Source organism: Macaca nemestrina, chromosome 14 (assembly GCF_043159975.1).
Source record: "Macaca nemestrina isolate mMacNem1 chromosome 14, mMacNem.hap1, whole genome shotgun sequence".
In the NCBI taxonomy this organism is placed as follows: Eukaryota; Metazoa; Chordata; class Mammalia; order Primates; family Cercopithecidae; genus Macaca; species Macaca nemestrina.
In genome coordinates, this window is record NC_092138.1 from 63,147,698 (window position 1) to 63,169,811 (window position 22,114).

At 42.1% G+C, this 22,114-nt stretch overlaps 1 protein-coding gene across 2 annotated transcripts in view; it reads left to right on the forward strand.

Annotated features, from left to right (window-relative positions):
* Nucleotides 1–22,114, forward strand: part of LOC105485670 (ubiquitin conjugating enzyme E2 R2) — a 118,676-nt gene that overhangs the window by 64,462 nt on the left and 32,100 nt on the right. For both annotated transcript variants that reach the window (XM_011748009.3, XM_011748010.3), the window contains exon 2: nt 21,515–21,601. In XM_011748009.3, the coding sequence (XP_011746311.1) occupies nt 21,515–21,601 (87 nt within the window). The remainder of the gene's footprint in view (nt 1–21,514; nt 21,602–22,114) is intronic.

A 22,114-nucleotide genomic window follows, 5' to 3' on the forward strand; every position in this document is an offset into this window, starting at 1 on the left:
CCCTTTCACCTTGGCCTCAATACTTGGCTCAAGTAGCACCCCTTTGTAAATTTTACCTGAATGTCTCAGCCAGAATTAGGCATTTATTTCACAGTGCTCTTTTAGCAAGTAGTAGAGATTTCATTTGAGGCACTTAATTTGTAGTCATTTATTTGCATTCATGTCTTTTAATTTAAACATAGCCATTCAGGCATAGTGTTCTAAATATGTTTGTTTCCTACCTCCCATATTGATACATGGTAACATGATTGGTTTCCAGTTAACAATATGTTGATAAATTGAATAAGTGAAAATATTTACGTAAATAGTGTTTATATAACTAAAAATAGGTGTGTGATGAGTTTGGTGATTTCATTGAGGGTACACTTAGTCCATTGTCAGGGTGAATTGAAACTTTAAAACTTAATTTAAATAGGATACACTTGTGAGTGGTTCAAGTATTTTAGGGAGGACATATGTGGTAATGGTACAGAAATATATTTTGGAGGTACTTGTTCTTTTTACTTATTTTTAATTCTATTTTTGTTGGACTAGGGGAAGTACTCATTCTTACGAGTTTGCTTATTAGTCAATAAAGATGTAAGGAGTTGCCCAAAAAAGAGCCTCTCAAGGTTGTAATTAACTTCTGTAACAATTGCTTCTATTGAGGTGTGATGTCTCAGATTCATTTCCTATATTTCTTTCTTTTTTTTTTTTTTTGAGACGGAGTCTTGCTCTGTTGCCCAGGCTGGAGTACAGTGGCATGATCTTAGCTCACTGCAACCTCCACCTCCCGGGTTCAAGCAATTCTCCAGCCTCAGCCTCCTGAGTAGCTGGGACTACAGGCGCATAATACCATGCCTGGCTAATTTTTTGTATTTTTTTAGTAGAGACGTGTTTTCACCGTGTTAGCCAGGATGGTCTTGATTTCGTGACGTCGTGATCTGCCTGCCTCGGCTTCCCAAAGTGCTGGCATTACAGGTGTGAGCCATTGCGCGTGGCCTATTTATAGGTTAAATTCAAAACTTTACCTCATGAATAATTTATTTTTATTTATTTTTATTTTTTTATTTTTATTTTTTTGAGACGGAGTCTTGCTCTGCCGCCCAGGCTGGGGTGCAGTGGCCGGATCTCAGCTCACTGCAAGCTCCGCCTCCCGGGTTTACGCCATTCTCCTGCCTCAGCCTCCTGAGTAGCTGGGACTACAGGCGCCCGCCACCTCGCCCGGCTAGTTGTTTGTATTTTTTAGTAGAGATGGGGTTTCACCGTGTTAGCCAGGATGGTCTCGATCTCCTGACCTCGCGATCCACCCGTCTCGGCCTCCCAAAGTGCTGGGATTACAGGCTTGAGCCACCGCGCCGGGCCCATAATTTTTTTTTTAAAGTCCATTTTTTAGCTGGGCATAGTGGCTCAAACTGGGATTACAAGCATGAGGCACCATGGGAGACTGAGGCAGGAGGATCTGTTGAGTCCAGGAGTTCGAGACCAGCCTGGGGAAACATGGGGAGACTGTCTCTACCAAAAAAAAAAAAGTTATCCGGGCATGGTGGTGTATACTTGTAGTTCCAGCTATTTGGGAGGCTGAGGCAGGAGGTTCACTTGAGCCCAGAAGGTTGAGGCTGCAGTGAGCTGTGATCTAGCCATGGCACTGGACTTGGTGACAGAGTGAGACCTCGTTTCAAAAGAAAAAGACCCTCTTTCAGAGCAGTTTGTAGGTTAACAGCAAAATTCAGAGGAAGTTACACAGGATAATTTTTTTAAATGGTAAACTTCAATATTTAAAAATTGAGGCTCCAGGCACGGTGGCTCACACCTGTAATCCTGGCACTTTGGGAGGCCGAGGTGGGCGGATCACCTGAAGTTAGGAGGTCAAGACCAACCTGCCCAACATGGAAAAACCCCATCTCTACTAAAAATAACAAGATTAGCAGGGCATGGTGGCACGTGCTTGTAATTCCAGATATTCAGGAGGCTGAGGCAGGACAATTGCTTGAATCCGGGAGGTGGAGGTGAGCCAAGACGGTGCCATTGCACTCCAGCCTGGGCAACAAGAGCGAAACTCCATCTCAAAAAAAAAAGAAAAAAGGATTTGGTGTGTGTGTGAATTTCGTTAGCAGATACACTTCAGTACACTTGCTTAACAGTTTCAGAAATAAATGGTTAAGATTTCATAATCAGGCCAGGCTCTGTGGCTCATGCCTGTAATCCTGGCACTTTAAGAGACTGAGGCAGGTGGATCACTTGGGGTCAGGAGTTTGAGACCAGCCTGGCCAATGTGGTGAAACCTCATCTCTCCTAAAATTACAAAAAGTAGCTGGATGTGGTAGCAGGCACCTGTAATCCCAGCTACTTGGGAGGGTGAGACAGGAGAATTGCTTGAGCCTGGGAGTTGGAGGTTGCAGTCAGCAGAGATCACACCCACTGCACTCCAGCCTGAGCGACAGAGCAAGACTCCGTCCTAAAAAAAAAAAAAAGGAATATCGAATATCATAGATACTACTTTCACTTAAGTGGACCTGTAGATAAATGAAAGTAACTTTTCTCTTTAATTTTGTGCTGCTGTTTTTTTCCCCCACCCCTTAGCACAGCAATGGTGAAATGTCTCCTAGGTCATTTAGGGCTGGACAACCAACTGTGACTTCTAGATATAATGAGCTATTACTAAGTTATTATTTTTACAGTTTAACAGATAGCATGATTAAGCAAAAGTTTATTGATAACTTGAATAAAAGGTTACTGCAGAAAGAACCAGTGCTTATCTATATGCACTGTATAACTGCAAAGTAAAGATGGTAATTCCACAGGTGACCTAAACATAAGACTCCTTAAGGCTATCAGACTTCCTAAGGAAGTTCAGTTATAACTCATAGATTTCATCTGTACACAATTTCGAATGAAAAATATCCTGTAATTTCTATTAAAACTTTTTTTGGGGGGGGACCAGATCTCATTCTGTCAGGCAGGCTGGAGTGCGGTGGTACCATCATGGCTCACTGCCTACTTGACCTTCCGGGCTCAAGCGATACTCCTACCTCAGCATCCTGAGTAGTTGGGACTGTAGGCTCAAGCCATCTTGCCTGGCTAAGTTAAAAAAATTATGGTGTGTGTGGAGACTGGGCTTCACCATGTTGTCCAGGCTGATCTTGAACTTCTGGGCTCAAGCGATCCGCTGGCCTTGGCCTCCCAAAGTGCTAGGGTTTCAGGCATGAGCCAACCATTGTGCCTGGCCTAAATTTTTTTTTTAAGACAGAATTTCGTTCTGTTGCCCAGGCTGGAGTGCAGTGGCATGACCTCCACTCACTGTAACCCCTGCTTCCCAGGTTCAAGCGATTCTCCTATCTTAGCCTCCCAAGTAGCTGGGATTACAGGTGCCTGCTGCCACGCCCAGCTAATTTTTGTGTTTTTAGTAGAGATGGGGTTTCACCATGTTGGCCAGGCTGGACTCGAACTCCTGACTTCAAGTGATCTGCCTGCCTCGGCCTCCGTAAGTGCTGGGATTACAGGCGTGAACCACCGTGCCCAGCCTTAACTTAGTTTTTATATTTTCAAACTTGAGTGTATCATTCCAGATGTCACTTTTCAGTGCAAAGTGTATAGACCATTGTATAGAAGATTCACAAGTGAAAAGTCTTTTTTCAGTTTATAAAAATAATAACATGTTCATTATATCAGTCATAAAGAAGTTATAATAGTTCTTTTTTTTTTTTTTTTTTTGAGACGGAGTCTCGCTCTGTCACCCAGGCTGGAGTGCAGTGGCCGGATCTCAGCTCACTGCAAGCTCCGCCCCGCGGGTTCACGCCATTCTCCTGCCTCAGCCTCCCGAGTAGCTGGGACTATAGGCACACGCCACCTCGCCCGGCTAGTTTTTTGTATTTTTTAGTAGAGACGGGGTTTCACCGTGTTAGCCAGGATGGTCTCGATCTCCTGACCTCGTGATCCGCCCGTCTCGGCCTCCCAAAGTGCTGGGATTACAGGCGTGAGCCACCGCGCCCGGCCCTTATAATAGTTCTTTAAATGCCTCATTCTTCCTCCGTTGCCCTTTGTTCCTGAGCTAATCGTTGTTAATGGTTAGGAATGTGTCTTTTCTGTCTTTTTAAATATATGCACAATGCATATGAAGAATTATATGTACACACACATTGTTTTTATATATGTATACATATTTATTATTATTATTATTATTATTATTATTTTTTTTTTTTGTAGAACTGATATGTTGCCCAGATTGGTCTCAAACTCTTGTCCTCAGGCAGTCCTCCTGCCATCCCCTTCCGAGGCCTCCTGGAATTACAGACATGAGCCACTGCACCCAGCCTGTTTTTTAACAGATAGATAGATGGATGGAGCATAATTATTTTAAAATAGCATCTGCCTATGTACTGCTTTGCCTTTTTCACTTAACACATCTTGGGTATATTTCTGTGTTGGTATGTATTGGTCTAGCACACCTTTTATAAAGGCTACAGAGTGTCAGAGGATATTACTACTGCTTAGTATTTCACAAAGCTGAGTTTACTGCTTACTTAAAGTAAAGAGGGTATTGCTGATCAGTTGATCTCTTTTAGACGAGACTTATTTTACATGGGGTTTTTGAGAAGCCTGAAGTTCAAGGATTGGTGGATACGGGCATGATGGATTGGCATTCACTGTAGAAGCATGGTTGCTTGGGTGAGACAGTTATTGATATACTTGGTTTTCAGAAATGTGTTCATTGAAATGACTGTGTTCCCAATTGGCTAGCTTTCAGAAACAAGGGGCTATCAGTAGTGGGTATCACTGATAGGTTTACTTGCAAAAACGTGGTTACTGAGTGAAGTTGTTTAAGTGGATTTAAAATTGGTTATTGTGGTTCTATAGCTATAGAGCTCTCAGGTATTGATTAAGCAATTTAAAACTCATTCTGGTGGCTATTTATGTTACCATGGCTACAGAACAATCAGTCTTTTGCTATTAGTGTGGGAACTCCGTTTTATTCTTGCAGAGACTGAAGATTGTCTAGATCTTTACTACTGTTGTTGATTCGTATTGAAAATGAGGTTTAATATTTTTCTCCTTGAAAGTGAGGTGTGATTTTTAAATTCATGTGTCCACAAGCATCTTCATCCAAAGGGACAATCATTTTTCCCTACATTATTTGAATCCTTTCCATAGTTATTTGCAATTTTTAAAATTGTCTTCTGAATAAACATGTTCTAATCTGTATCATTGATCTACTTGTGTGTCATTTCATCATTTAATTGTTATAGCTTTATAGGATGCTTTTCCATCCACTGGGAAAAATTCCTTCCTATTGCTTTTTATCAGAAATGTTATTTTCATATATTTTTGCTTTCACATGAACTTTAATTATTAGAGACAAGATCTTGCTTTGTCAGCAAGGCTGAAGTGCAGTGGTGTGATCATAGCTCACTGTAATCTTGAATTCTGCTCAAGTGATCCTCCCACCTCAGCTTCCCAAGTAGCTCGGACTATAGATGGGTACCACCATGCCTAGCTAAATTTTTAAAAATGTTTTTGAAGAGGGTGTTGTTATGTTGCCCAGGCTGGTCTTGAATTCCTAGGCTCAAGTGATCCTCCTGCCTTGGCCTCTCAAAGCGCTGGGATTACAGGTGTGAGCCACCACACCTGGTCTCACATGAACTTTTAAATCACCTTGCCATGTTCCATCTTCTTCACTTGGTTAATAGTTGCACCGATTGTATCATAATGGTGTGATTATGCTGGTTATGCAAAACACCCTAACACTTAAAAAAGTAATTATATATTAGTTTTTTTGTTTTTTTTTTTGTTGTTGTTGTTTGTTTTTGAATCAGAGTCTCACTCTGTCACCCAGGCTGGAGTGCAGTGGCCCAATCTTGTCTTACTGCAACCTCTGCCTCCTGGGTTCAAGCGATTCTTGTGCCTCAGCATACCAAGTATCTGGTATTAACAGGCACGTTCCACCATGCCCGGCTAATTTTTGTATTTTTAGTAGAGACAGGGTTTCTCCATGTTGGCCAGGCTGTTCTTGAACTCCTCACCTCAGGTGGTCCATCCGCCTTGGCCTCCCAAAGTGTTGGGATTAAAGGCGTGAGCCACCTTGCCTGGCCTAGTCATGTTATTAAAAAGGTTTTTGTATCTTTGAAATTTTCCATTATACGAAAGCAGAAGTAGGGGTATGATAAACTATGTACCCATTACTCAGCTTCCATAAATAACTCATGGCAAATCTTGTTTTATCTTTATCCTACCTGCCCCCTCCTCCATTTTATTTTGTAATTAATTTCTACTTTCATTTGTGAAAATTTCATAATAGTTTTTTATTTGTTTGTTTGTTTGTTTTAAGATAGGGTCTCGATCTGTCTCCCAGGCTGGGGTGCAATATCAGGATCATAGCTCACTGCAGCCTGGAACTCCTGGGTTCAAGCAATCTTCCCACTTCAGCCTCCTGAGTAGCCAGGACTATAAACACACACCACCATGACTGGCTAATTTTAAAGAATTTTTTTTGTAGAGTTGAGGATCTCACTATGTTGCTGAGGCTGGTCTTGAACTCCTGGGCTCAAGCTGATCCTCCCACCTCAGACTCCCAAAGTGCTGGGATTATAGGCATTAGTCACTGTACCCAGCCTCAAAATGTATTTTTAAAATATGTTTTATTTTGTTTTCCTTTTTTTATTTTAATTGGCCAGGCTGGTCTTGAACTCCTAACCTTGTGATCCACCTGCCTCGACCTCCCAAAGTGCTAGGATTACAGGGTTGAGCCACCGTGCCCGGCCAAGTTTTGTTTTACTTTTTTTTTTTTCTTTTTTTTTTTTTTTGAGACAGAGTTTTGCTCTTGTTGCCCAGGCTGGAGTGCAATGGCACTGGCTCACCACAACCTCCACCTCCCAGGTTCAAGCGAATCTCCTGCCTCAGCCTCCCTAGTGCTGGGATTACAGGCATGTGCCACCACACCCGGCTAATTTTTTGTATTTCTAGTAGAGACAGGGTTTCTCCATGTTGGTCAGGCTGGTCTCAAACTCCCGACCTCAGGTGATCCGCCCGCCTTGGCCTCCCAAAGTGCTGGGATTACAGGCATAAGCCACCATGCCCGGCTGTTTTACTTTTTAAAAAACTTGAAATAGGCCGGGCACGGTGGCTCAAACCTGTAATTCCAGCACTTTGGGAGGCCGAGACGGGCGGATCACAAGGTCAGGAGATCCAAACCATCCTGGCTAACCCAGTGAAACCCCGTCTCTACTAAAAAATCCAAAAAACTAGCCGGGCGAGGTGACGGGTGCCTGTAGTCCCAGCTACTCAGGAGGCTGAGGCAGGAGAACAGCGTAAACCCGGGAGGCGGAGCTTGCAGTGAGCTGAGATCGGGCCACTGCACTCCAGCCTGGGCGACAGAGCGAGACTCCGTCTCAAAAAAAAAAAAAAAACTTTAAATAAAAATTACTATAGCACCAACTAAATAACATATATTTTTGAGACCTAACTGTAATACTGTTATCACAACTAAAAAAGCTCATAATTCCTTGATATCCAGTCAATGTTTACATTTCCCTTGTTCTCATAAATTTAGTTTGTTCATATCATATCCTGAAATTACTAAGATCTATAATGGGTAAGAGCAAATTTTCTAATATGTTGAACTTTATTTTCCCTTTTACTTCTTGTGGAAAATACTTTAATATTTATTAATGCTCCTGAATACAATGAAAATGATTTAACCTTTGATTTGATGATTTAAGATTATCTTAGAGCCAGGCATGGTGCCACATCCCTGTAGTTCCAGCTACTCAGCAGGCTGAGGTGGGAAACTCACTTGAGATCTTGAGTTTGGGCAACATAGTGAGACCCTGTCTCTAAAAGATAAAAAATAATTGTGTCTTGGGATCCATTTTTGAAGGTTCTCTTAAAATTTGTATATGATTCTCATGATAACTCCCTAGGGTCAGTGTTTTACGCCATTTTATATAAAAAGGAACTTGAAATCTAGAGATTTAAATGAGTTGACCTAAGGTCAGAGGCCTAGCAAAGACAATGCTTAGAATTGTGCCTGACAAATAAAAGATAGAAAAATGTAAATTAAATAGTCAAGAATCATGCCAGGGCTACAACATAGGGTTACTGATTCTAGTACCTTCCCTTCTTCTTTTAAAATCGTTATATTCTGTGAATATAACTGAGATGGTATGAGATCTCATATTCATATGTTTACAGCAAGTTATATCTTATTTATTTCATAAAATTTCAAAAAGGAAAAATTTCAGTGACAAGTTGGCTGACGTAGGAGTATTAATATGTATATGAGGTAATACATAGATAACTATAGGTCACCATATACATGTGAAATAGTATGTTTAAATTGTTGTTAAGGGCTGCATGGTGGCTAACACCTGTAATCCCAGCACTTTGGGAGGCTGAGGCAGGTGGATCACCTGAGGTCAGGAGTTGGAGACCAGCCTGACCAACATGGTGAAACCCCATCTCTACTAAAAATACAAAAATCAGCCAGGTGTGGTGGCGTGCGTCTGTAGCTACTCGCGAGACTAAGACAGGAGAATTGCTTGAACCCAGGAGGCGGAGGTTGCAGTGAGCCGAGATTGCACCACTGCACTTCTGCCTGGGCGACAGAGCGAGACTCCGTCTCAAAAATAAATAAGTAAATAAATAAACAGTTAATAATGTTCTGAAAACTAAGTAAAATAATAGAGATAGAGATAAAATTGTATAATCTCAGGGAAGCATTACAGCAGGATATTCCCCCTGAATATTAACTTCATCTGAATAGTTGAGGATTGGAAACTCCACCGAAGGAGTTCTTAGTACAATTTAAATAGCCTTACTAGAAGCACACCACCCAATGTTACCTCTTCTAGTGGTAATGTAAGCATACTTTAGGCATGATGCTTTAAAAAAATCAATCATAAGGTCGGGCACAGTGGCTCACGCCTGTAATCCCAGCACTTTGAGAGGCCGAGGCCGGCGGATCATGGGGTCAGGAGATAGAGACCATCCTGGCTAACACAGTGAAACGCCGTCTCTACTAAAAATACAAAAAATTAGCTGAGCGTGGTGGTGGGCGCCTGTAGTCCCAGCTACTCGGGAGACTGAGGCAGGAGAATGGCTTGAACCCGGGAGGCGGAGCTTGCAGTGAGCCAAGATTGTGCCACTGCACTCCAGCCTGGGTGACAGAGTAAGACTCCATCTCAAAAACAAATACAATACAATAAATAAAGAGTTCGAGACCAGCCTGACCAACATGGTGAAACCCCATCTGTACTAAAAATACAAAAATTAGCCAGGCGTGGTGGCGCCTGTAATCCAAGCTACTGCAGAGGCTGAGGCAAGAGAACAGCTTGAACTTGGGAGGTGGAGGTTGCAGTGAGGTGGGCAACAGAGCGAGACTCCGTCTCAAAAAAAAAAAACACAAACAAAAACTCAAACTACCTCTAGAATAAAGTCAAAAGCGTCACATTAAAACTACTTATGATTTTTTGTTTGTTTGTTTTTTGAGACCGAGTCTCGCTCTGTTGCCCAGGCTGGAGTGCGATGGCATGATCACGGCTCACTGCAAGCTCCGCCTCCCGGGTTCACATTATTCTCCTGCCTTAGCCTCCCAAGTAGCTGGGACTACAGGCACCTGCCACCCACGCCCTGCTAATTTTTTGTGTTTTTAGTAAAGATGGGGTTACACTGTGTTAGCCAGGATGGTCTCAATCTCCTGACCTCGTGAATCTGCCTGCCTCAGCCTCCCAAAGTGCTGGGATTACAAGCGTGATGGAGGTAGTATTTTTAAAAAATTGTATAGTAGATAATGGTCAAAAAGCTGAAAGTTCAAGAATAATTCAAAATATTAGACGCTTAGAGGAAATACAGAAACCCCATTAATACTACTAACCAATATTTATTAAGATTTAAGTAGAATATAATTAGGTTTGGTAAGGCTCTAAGAAAACTTAATTCCATAATCATCAAAGTCTTAAGGTTGGTATTAATCTTTCCAGTTGTCTTATTTAAAGCTGGTAGTATTATAATCTATGGGCAGGTAGGTAAAAGAGATAAAACAGTGAAAATTAGCGATCTATAAAACAGCCTTCATGATTCTTGCCTCTCCCTCCCTCCCTCTCCCACATCCATCCGTCCGTCCGTCCATCTATATCTATCTATCTATCTATCTATCTATCTATCTATCTATCTATCTATCTATATTTTTATTTATTTATTTTTGGAGATGAAGTCTTGCTCTTTGCGCCCAGGCTGAAGTGCAGTGGCATGATCTCGGCTCACTGAAAACTCCACCTCCCAAGTTCAAGTGATTCTCCTTCCTCAGCCTCCTGAATAGCTGGGATTACAGGCGACTGCCATCACGTCCAGCTGATTTTTGTATTTTTTTTAGTAAGTGATGGGGTTTCACCGTGTTGGCCAGGCTGGTCTTGAACTCCTGACCTCAGGTTATCCACCCGCCTCAGCCTCCCAGAGTGGTGGGGATTACAAGCGTGAGCTACCGTGCCTATCCACCTATTTATATTTTTATATCTTTTAATTTGTCAGGCACAGTTCTAAACATTGTTCAAGCGTTACCTCATTTAATCCTCATACAAACGCATTAAATAAGTACTGTTATCCCCTTTTTACTGGTGAGGAAACTGAGATATAAATTAAGTAATTGAGCAATACGCAGTGGCTCTCGTCTATAATCTGTCCAGGAGAATGATGGCTGTTTGGACCAGTGGCACAGTTCCAAACTTACTAAGTAATTTACTGAGGCAGTTGTAAGTAAAGGAAGGCAGGCCAGGTGCAGTGGCTTACGCCTGTAATCCCAGCATTTAGAGAGGCTGAGGCAGGAGGATCATTGAGCCCAGGAGTTCGAGACCAGTCTTGGCAACATGGCGAAACCCTGTCCCTACAAAAAATAATGAAAAATTAACCAGGCCACTATAGTGGTGTGCATCTGTAGTCCCAGTTACTCTGGAGACTGATATGGGAGGATTGCTTGAATCTCGGAGATGGAGGTTGCCCTGAGGCAAGATTGCACCACTGCACTCCAGCCTTGTTGACAGAGTGAGACCCCGTCTCAAATTTCCAAAAAAAGGCAGGTTTATTAGAGAACGTAGGAAAATACATTGCGAGGGAGGCAACCAGCAGCCTGCCAGAGAGAAGCCAACTGCAGAGAAACAAAGGCTTGCTAGAGATTTTATAGGATAGTGTTTATGCAGTATGCTGAAGAGGGCTTTGTGGAGTACTGAGAACACCAGGGTTGCAGTGAGCTAACTTGTGGGTGTGTGGTGATAGTTGGGCACAGGAAGATTGTGAGTTATTTGCACAGGAGGACTTACGTGTCCTGGATGATGATGAAAGGCTGACTTATGGCTTATCGGCTTTCTTTTATTGCTTTCCCTCGGTCCCACTAGCCTGATTCCTTTTCCCTAATTAGAACTACACATAGTGCCAGCATTTTAGGAGGCCAAAGTGGGAGGATTGCTTGAGCCCAGAAGTTTAAATGGTGAAATCTTTATAAAAAATAAAAAATTTAGGCCAGGCGCGGTGGCTCAAGCCTGTAATCCCAGCACTTTGGGAGGCCGAGACGGGCGGATCACGAGGTCAGGAGATCGAGACCATCCTGGCTAACACGGTGAAACCCCGTCTCTATTAAGAAATACAAAAAAAAAAACTAGCCGGGCGAGGTGGCGGGCGCCTGTAGTCCCAGCTACTCGGGAGGCTGAGGCCGGAGAATGGCGTGAACCCGGGAGGCGGAGCTTGCAGTGAGCTGAGATCCAGCCACTGCACTCCAGCCTGGGCGACAGAGCGAGACTCTGTCTCAAAAAAAATAAATAAATAAAAAATAAAAAAATAAAAAATAAAAAATTTAGCTGGGTATGGTGACATGGCCTGTGGTCTCAGCTGCTCAGGAGGCTGGGACAGGATCGCTTGAGCCTGGGAGGTCAAGGCTGGCAGTGATCCATATTTGTGCCACTGTACTTCAGCCTGGGTGACAGCATAACCCTGTCTTAATCAGTCAATTAGTTGATCAATATAAATTAAGTAAGAGTTGCTTAAGGTAACAGCTGAGTTGCAGAGTCAGGTTTCAAACCCAGATAGTCCTGGCTTCTTGAGTCAGCATTCTTTACTACTATCGTGTGCTACCTTTTATTACATAGGTGCATATCATCTATTCTACATAAATTTTCATGCATGTGTTCCTAGTTACACTGCAGAGATTTCTCTTAGTATGCTAAGTAATCTAACAAGACTTTTTTTTTTTTTGAGACAGGGTCTTGCTCTGTCACTCAGGCTGGAGTACAGTGGCGTGATCACAGCTTACTGCAGACTCGAGCTCCTCGGCTCAGGTGATTTTCCCACCTCAGCCTCCTGAGTAGCTGGGATTACAGGCTCATCCACCATGCCTGGCAAATTTTTGTATTTTTTGTAGAGATGGGGTTTCACCATGTTGCCCAGGCTAGTCTTGAACTCAAGCAGTCTGCCCACCTAGGTCTCCCCAAAGTGTTGGAATTACAGGCACAAACCATGGCACCTGGTCTCAAGACATTTTTTTTTCTTTTGAGACCGTGTTTTGCTCTTGTTGCCCAGGCTAGAGTGCAATGGCGCGATTTTGGCTCACTGCAGCCTCTGACTCCCAGGTTCAAGCGATTCTCCTGCCTCAGCCTCTCGAGTAGCTGGGATCACAGGCATGTGCCACCATGCCCGGCTAATTTTGTATTTTTAGTAGAGATGGGGTTTCTCCATGTTGGTCAGGCTAGTCTCGAACTCCCGACCTCAGGTGATCCGCCCACCTCGACCACCCAAAGTGCTGGGATTACAGGCATGAGCCTCCACACCCAGCCAAGACATTTTTTAAGACCTAAAGATTTGACTACACAGACAACATTGTTTTGTTATTTGTTTCTCAAAAGGATAATCTCATTTGTCCATAGAAATGAGATATAAGAGGTTATAGTTCCAAGGACCAGATTCCTAACTTTAATGGAAGTTTTCATAATCCTCTTTTGTCTATATATATATTATATATCTGTATAATAAAATGATTTGGGAAATATAGTCCCCCTTATTTTGTTTTCTAAAAAAAAATTTGTTTAGAGTTATTATTTCTTTCTTGGTAGAATTTGCTGTTGAAGTTACCTGGCTCAGGAGATTGCTTTGTCTGAAGGTTTTAGATACAAATTCAATTTCTTTAATATATGCCTATTCAGATTATGTATTTATTCTTAAGTAGCTTTGTATTTTTCAAGTAATTTGTCTGTTTAATATTATTTATTGAATTTATGAGCATAGAGTTATTTATAATATTCCCTTATTCTTTTAATACTAGTACGATCTGTAGTACTGTCTCCTATTTTATTCCTGGTATTGGTTGGTAATTTGTGTGTGCGTGGTGTTTTGTTTTGTTTTTTTCTTTCGGTTGATCAGTCTCGCTAGGGGCTTACTAGTTTTCTTGATGGTTTCAAAGAGAATCAGCTTCTGGTTTTATTGATCATCCCCACACACACCCTGCAGTTTTCCTATTTTTCAATTTAATTTCTGCTTTTATGTCAGCTTTCTTTCTTCTGCTTGCTTTTAGTTTAATTTCTTAGTCTCTCTTTCCCTTTCTTTCTCTTTCTTTCTTTCTCTTTCTCTCTCTCTCTCTCTTTCTTTCTTTCTTTCTTTCCTCTTTTGTTTTGTTTTGTTTTGTTTCGTTTTGTTTTTTTGAGACAAGGTCTCACTCTGTCACCCACCCTGGAGTGCAGTGACAAGATTATGATTCACTGCAGCCTCAACCTCCCAAACGTAAGTGATCCTTCCACCTCAGCCTCCCAAGTAGCTGGGACCTCAGGGGTGCACCATCACGCCTGTCAACTTTTTGTATTTTTTGTAAAAATGAGGTCTTACCATGTTGTTCAGGCTGTTCTCCAACTCCTGTGCTCAAGCAATCCACCCGCCTCGGCCTCTGTAAGTGTTGGAATTATAGGTGTGAGCCACTGCACCTGGCCTAATTTTGTATTTTTCTCATTTCTTTTTTTTTTTTTTTTTTTTGAGGCGGAGTCTCGCTCTGTTGCCCAGGCTGGAGTGCAGTGGCGCGATCTCAGCTCACTGCAAGCTCAGCCTCCCGGGTTCACGCCATTCTCCTGCCTCAGCCTCCCAAGTAGCTGGGATTACAGGCGTCTGCCACCATGCCCAGCTAATTTTTTGTATTTTTAGTAGAGATGGAATTTCACTGTGTTAGCCAGGATGGTCTTGATCTCCTGACCTCGTGATCCGCCCACCTTGGCCTCCCAAAGTGCTGGGATTACAAGCGTGAGCCACCGTGCCCGGCCATTTTTCTCATTTCTTAAGTAGAAGCTTATATTATTGAAATGAGACGTACATCTTTTCTAGTGCAAGCAATTCTAAAGATTTCCATTTGAGTATTGCTTTAGGTGTATGTTACAGATTTTCATTGTCATTTTTTTCATATTCAATTAAACAATTTTCTAAGTAACTTTATGGCTTCCTCTTCATACTGTGACATGTACAGTTACGTAATTTCCAAATATTTGGGGATTTAGTAAATATCTTTGAATTTAGAAAGTCAAAATTTCTGGCGCTATTCAGTGTGGTTAAAGAATATGCTATGTATTATGTCAGTTCTTTAAACTTTGTAGATAGATGTTGTACATTCCAGAATATGGTACGTCTTGGTGCGTGTTCTGTGTGTCCACAAAAATAATTTGTATGCTGCTGTTGTTCGGTGGCTTATTGTCTTCTGTATCCTTACTGAGTTTTTGTCTCCTTGCACTTTAGACCAGGGGTCCCTATCCGATACTGATCTGATACCACTCTGTGGCCTGTTAGGAAGCAGGCCACACAGCAGGAGGTGAGCTCTGCCTGTAGTCAGATCAACTCGGGCATTAGATTCTCAAGGAGTGCGAACCCTGTTGTGAATTGGGCATGTGAGGGATCTAGGTTGAGTGTTCCTTGTGAGAATCTATCTAATGCCTGATGATTTGAGGTGGAACAGTTTCATCCTGAAATACCCACCTCACTACCCTTCCCACTCTTCCACCCTCTTGTCCGTGGAAAAATTGTCTTCAATGAAATCAGTACCTGCCAAAAGAGTTGGGGGCCGCTGCTTTAGACTGTTGAGAGAGAAGTGATAGTATCTTCAACTGTAATTGTGCATTTTTCTATTTTTCCATTAGGTGATAAAAGTTTTTAGTTACATAATTTTGTGTTCTTTTTTTTTTTTTTGAGACGGAGTCTCGCTCTGTCGCCCAGGCTGGAGTGCAGTGGCGCGATGTCGGCTCACTGAAAGCTCCGCCTCCCGGGTTCACGCCATTCTCCTGCCTCAGCCTCCCGAGTAGCTGGGACTACAGGCGCCCACAACCGCGCCTGGCTAATTTTTTGTATATTTAGTAGAGACGGGGTTTCACCGTGGTCTCGATCTCCTGACCTTGTGATCCGCCCGCCTCGGCCTCCCAAAGTGCTGGGATTACAGGCGTGAGCCACCGCGCCCGGCCATAATTTTGTGTTCTAAAGCTCTGTTGTTACTAGGTGCACACACAGTTAATATTATGTCTTTTTTGTGAATTGATCCCCTTATGAAATTACTCTCTTTATCTGTGACAATGTTCTTTGTTCTAAAATATATTTCTCTGTTATTCAGATAGCCACTCCAGCTTTATTAACTAATCTCCAGTTAGTTTAGATTTCACCAGTTTCTGCACTAATGTATTAAGGTATAATTCATATACCATAAAATTCACCCTTTTAAAGTATACGGTTCAGTAGTTTTTAGTATATTCAGACGGTTGTACAGCCATCACCACCATCTAATTACAGAACATTTCATCATCTCAAAAAGAATCCCCATACTCATTAGCACTCATTAGCACTGTATTCTTCTGTGCCACCATATCATCTTCTTAATTCAGAGTCCAGTTCAGGATAGCACACTGTATTAAGTTGTCTCGTCTTTTTGGTTTCCTCCAGTCTTTGATGGTTTCTCCACCTTTCTTTATTTTTTGTGACCTTGACAATTTTTGAAGAGGGTGGGTTAGATTTGGCAGAACATTCCTGCATTTGGGTTATCTGATGTTTTTCTCCTGACTAGAATGGGGTTATAGATTTTGGGGGAAGAATACCACAAAGTTGAAGTGCCTTTCTTGCCACATCATATCAGGGAGGTCATGATACCAATATGATTTACCGCTAGTGATGTTAACCTTGATCACTTGGTTAACATGTCTGCCAGATTTCTCTACGGTAGAGCTACTATTTCTTTCCGTACTCTATTGTTAGAAAGTGAGTCATTAAATCCAGCCCACACTCTAGGGAAGGGGAATTCAACTTCACCACCTGAATGTGGATTGTGATTATTTGTAGTACTACTGTAAGGAAGATTTGACCCTTCTCCACCAATATTTTTCCATTCAGTGGTACTTATCAGTATGTACTCATTTATATTTATTTCATATTTTGGGTAACAGTATTACATTGTGTATTTTATAGCTTAGATTGTCCTAGTTTTGGCCATTAGGAGCTCTTGCAGGTTGGCTCCTATGCTGTTTTGAAACACTCCAATTTGTTTTCTTTAGCACTTACTTTTTGGCATTATAAGATGCTCTAGGCTTGTCTTTTATTTTTCCTGCTGCAGATTTTAGAATCAGGTGTTTCACCAAAGGGCCCCAGTTCCTTTTATTGAATAATGATATTTTATATTATTTATTTTTTGAGACGGAGTCTCACTGTGTCGCCCAGGCTGGAGTGCAGGGGCGCAGTCTCGGCTCACTGCATCCTCTGCTGCCCAGGTTCAAGAGTTCTCCTGCCTCCGCCTCCCAAGTAGCTGGGATTGCAGGCACCTGCCACTGTGCCTGGCTAATTTTTCGTTTTACTAGAGATGGGATTTCACCATCTTGGCCAGGCTGGTCTTGAACTCCTGACCTCGTGATCCACCCGCCTAGGGCTCCAAAAGTGCTGGGATTACAGGCATGAGCCACTGTGCCGGCCGAATAATGATGTTTTAGAAACCAAGATCTCTGAGGGACCTGGGTTTTTGGCCTCCAGCCTTTTTTCCCCCCAGTCAGCTTTATTGTGATTTTAATGCATGTATCATACAATTCACCCATTTATTAAAGTATATAGTTTAGTGATTTCTAGCATATCCACAAAGTTGTCTAACCATCACCAAAATCAATTTTAGAATACATTTTGTCATCTGAAAAAGAAACCCTGGGCTGAGGATAGTGGCTGATACCTGTAATCCTAGCACTTTGGGAGTCTGAGGCGGGTGGGTCACCTGAGGTCAGGAGTTTGAGACCAGCCTGGCCAACATGTCGAAACCCTGTCTCTACTAAAAATACAAAAATTATCCAGAAGTGGTGGCACATGCCTGTAATCCCAGCTGCTCGGGAGGCTGAGGCAGGAGAATTGCTTGAACCCAGGAGGTGGAAGTTACATTGAGCCGAGATCATGCCACTGCACTTCACCCTGGGCAACAGAGCAAGACTCTGTCTCAAAAAATAATAATAATAATTTTAATTGTGTCCCATTTCTTTTTACTTTTGTTCATTGTGTTTTTGGTGTCACATCTACAAAACTTAGTGAATGCAAGGTCATGAAGATTTACACCTATGTTTTCTTTTAAGAATTTTATAGTTTCTCTCTTAGTCCTCCAATTCAATTCATTGTTGACGCTATCTGGAGATAGCATCAGATTCTATACGTTAAGGACTCAGTCCCACAAGAAAGACTGCCTCCATTTTGGATGCCTATGGCAGACCGATACTCCTGATGAAGGGGATTTCCACTACTCCCCTTAAAAGAATAAGGTCAGTAAGGCCGGGTGTGGTGGCTCACGTCTGTAATCCCAGCACTTTGGGAGGCCGAGGCAGGCAGATCACAAGGTCAAGAGATCGACACCAGCCTGGCCAACATGATGAGACCCCGTCTCTACTAAAAACTACAAAAAATTAGCTGGGCATGGTGGCATGCCCCTGTAGTCCCAGCTACCCGGGAGGCTGAGGCAGGAGGATTGCTTGAACCTGGGAGGTGGAGGTTGCAGTGAGCCGAGATCGCGCCACTGCATTCCATCTTGGTGACAGAGCGAGACTCTGTCTCAAAAAATAAATAAAGAAAGAAATAAAAATAAGGTCAATACATTGACCTATCTTCAAATTCCCTATTTCTTCTACTTGCTCAAATCTGTTGCTCAGCACTTTTTTTTTTTTTTTTTTAGTTTCAGTTTTTATACTTTTTAAATTTAGTCATGAAAAGGAATGAACAGGCCAGGTGTGATGGCTCACACCTGTAAATACCAGCACTTTGGGAGGCTGAGGCGTGGGGATTGCTTGAGCTCAGGAGTTTAAGACCCAGCCTGGGCAACATGCTGAAACCTCCAGCCCCACAAAAAAATTAGCTGGGCATGGTGGTGCATGCTTGTAGTCCCATCTACTCAGGAGGCTGAGGTGGGTGAATCACTTGAGCCCAGAAAGTCAAGGTTGCAGTGAGCTGTAACCCAGTGCACTCTGTCTAACCTGGGTGGTAGAGCAAGACCCTGTCTCAAAGAATCAACAGTTTTTGTACTTAACAACTTAAGAATCTATCTCTCTCTCTCTTTTCCCCCTCCCACACCCATCCCCTTTCTTTTCTTTTCTTTTTTTTTTTTTTTTTTTTGAGACAGGGTCTTCCTCTGTAGCCCAGCCCTGAGTGCAGTGGTATGATCATAGCCCACTGCAGCCCCAACCTCCTGGGCTCAAATGATCCTCCCACCTCAGCCTCTTATGTAGCTGGGACCACAGATTCACCACTGTACCCGACTGATTTTTAAATTTTTTGTAGAGATAGGGTCTCACCACCTTGCCTAGGCTTGTCTGAAATTCTGGGCTCAAGGGATCCACCTGCCTCAGCCTTCCAAAGTGCTGGGATTACAGGCATGAGCCACCACTTTATGTGGATTTTTAAAAATAATTTATCTCATTATTGATATTCAGTATTTATGGGTGAGATACCATTCTCATGCTTTCCTTTAAGTTATTTAGCCATGGGCCGGGCGCGGTGGCTCAAGCCTGTAATCCCAGCACTTTGGGAGGCCGAGACGGGCGGATCATGAGGTCAGGAGATCGAGACCATCCTGGATAACCCAGTGAAACCCCGTCTCTACTAAAAAATACAAAAAAAAATTAGCCGGGCGAGGTGGCGGGCGCCTGTAGTCCCAGCTACGCGGGAGGCTGAGGCAGGAGAATGGCGTGAACCCGGGAGGCGGAGCTTGCAGTGAGCTGAGATCCGGCCACTGTACTCCAGCCTGGGCGACAGAGCCAGACTCCGTCTCAAAAAAAAAAAAAAAAAAGTTATTTAGCCATGATTTTCTTTAGTCCTTTGAAATGTTTAAAGGTTTAAAGATAAGCTTATTTAGTCTTTGCCTAGTAACTTTAATACTTAGGTTTCCAGTTTCTATTGATTCTTTTTTTTCTCCTGTTGTATGGACCATACTTTTGTTTTACTTCATACCTTGTAATATTTTACTGAAAACTAGAAATTTAAATAATATACAGTGACACCTGCAGAAATCCAGTTCTCCTCTTCCCCAGGGTTTTTGTTGTTACCATTGCTGCTGCTGTTGTAATTACTGTTGGCTTGCTTAGTGACTTATCTTACTTAATTATATAATGTCGATATTATTTGTTATGTGTGGCCAGTGAATTCTCCACTCAGCTTAGTGGTCAGGTAATGATTGAACAGAGATTTCCTTGATTTTCTAGAACCAGTTAGTCACTTGGAATTTGTGGAGAGGCTCTGCGTATGTGTCATTGCATGCCTTCAACTAAATTCAGACAGGCAGTTGCAAACTCTTTACTTTCTGGTTGCATACATTCTCAAGTTAAGCCAGAGGTATAAAGTTAGGGCCTTCTTAGGGCTTTCCTGAGCATGCACATAGCACTGGGCATGTGCATAGCCCTAAACATTGTCATGGTCTTATAGACTCACAATAATTTGTCAGAGCTTTTCAGAACCATAATGGACAACTCTTAGCCCAGCCCAGCTTTTCCTTTAAGTTTTTTGGGTAGTCTGTTTTGTATTTTCCACTGCCTTAGGTACCTTTAAGGTTAAATAGTTGCCTGCCATTGTTTTCAACAAAGCTGCCAGGGAAAACATTTTCACATTGGCCAAGCTCCAAATCCGATCACATGTAGACAGCCTTGCAAGTGGAGTTTTCTAGGGAACCACTAGAAAGGTCAGCTAATGACAGTTCTCTGGGAGTAAGGCTTTGGCGAAATGCCAGGCCATTGTATCCTCTCCAGGGCCTGTCAGCTTCCTTGGTTTTAACTTTGAATGTGTTTTAAGGCTGCTGCACAGCTAGAGTATAGGAGATTGGATTAGGGTAAGTTAAAACCACATAGCTTGATGTTCTTACTGAATGTCAGCCATTTTCTTTAAATATCTACTCCTTGAATTGTTGCAAGCCTCTGGTTATTTTCTGGAATTCTGAAAATGTTGATGCTTACAATTTTTGGCAATTTGCCCATTGCTTTTATGGAAGAGAGAACTTGTCAGGTTTTCTGGATTTCTTCATACTTAAAATATGGGGATACTGCAAAGGACATTCACTGCAGTAGGATTTATAACAGCAAAGGTGTGAGAAACAACCCAAATGCCCAAAATAAGGAAATAGTTTTATAAAATGGTTCATCTAGGTATACATTTGATGGAGTATAATGCAGATACTATCAGTCACCCATGTAGAGAGAATATTTCATGATGTAAAAAAAATGTTTATAATGTGATATAGATGAAAAAAGCAAAATACAAAATACAGTATGTTGAAGTTTTTAAAAATAAGTTTTGTAAGGGAAATCAGCAGTGTGAGCATTTATTATTTCTGGGTGATAGAATGACAGTTAAATTATGTGAGTAAAAAGAAAAATACGGTTGTTCCATATTGTGTACCCTAAAATGAGATTATTTTGTTATAAAAATAAAATGTATTTGTAGAGTATTGTTTTTCACTCGTGAGCTAAGTTAAAATTGTATTTATGTATGTGTGTGTGAGTGAGTGTGTGAGTTTTGGTGACTTAAAATAGCCTTTTATAGGGGCCGGGCACGGTGGCTCACGCCTGTAATCCAGGCACTTTGGGAGGCTGAGGCAGGTAGATCACGAGGTCAAGAGATTGAGACCATCTTGGCCAACATGGTGAAACCCGTCTCTACTAAAAATGCAAAAAATAGCTGGGCGTGGTGGCGTACGCCTGTAGTCCCAGCTACTCAGGAGGCTGAGGCAGGAGAATCGCTTGAACTTGGGAGGCAGAGGTTGCAGTGAGCTGAGGTCACGTCACTGCACTCCAGCCTGGCGACAGAGTGAGACTCCGTCTGGGGGAAAAAAAAAAAAGATAACCTTTTATAAATGTTTGAAGGGGTGCTGTAAAAACATACTAATGACCCTGGCGCTGGGGATAACAAAGTATGTCTGAGCTACTTTAATCTCAAGAGTTTACTCTGTGAAAGGAGCTTTGTTTCTGTGGGTGTAGTAGGGTGAATTATTAGGCAGATGAATAAGTTATAGTCTCATTTATCAGCATTTCATTTTTTTTCTTTTCAGGCGCATATTAAATTTCCTATTGACTACCCCTATTCACCACCTACCTTCAGATTCTTGACCAAAATGTGGCACCCCAACATTTATGAGGTAAGAGACATCCATCATAAATTTCTCTGAAGTTTTTTTTTTTTTTTTTAGTGAGTACTTTAAAATAGCTTGTCTGTCTCAGCACACTTTGATAGTTAGGCTGTTGTAGCCATAGAGAAATACTAATGATTTTGCACTTCAGTTAACAGTTTCTGGATTAATTATTTAACATTAGTGTAGTTTTAAAATACCTTGTGTATATTCCAGTTAAGGATTTGGACTTTAGACTTTTGCTGCTCAGTGCTAGAGTTATAATACACATGTGTTTAACACATGCATTTAAAAAAGTTAGTAGATAATGTCATATAAATTTATTTGTGTGCCTATCCTCTAACTTTACAGCAAGGGTCACCTGTTCCTATGATGAAAGATTCAGCTTTTGGTGGGGGGAGCGGGATTTATCCCATTACATTTGGACTGGCCTCATTTTAGGAGTTGCTGCTGAACATTTGAGAGCCTCTTTTGGAATAAATTCAAGGTGAGGTTCTTCTACTAGACAAGTGCACATGCCTG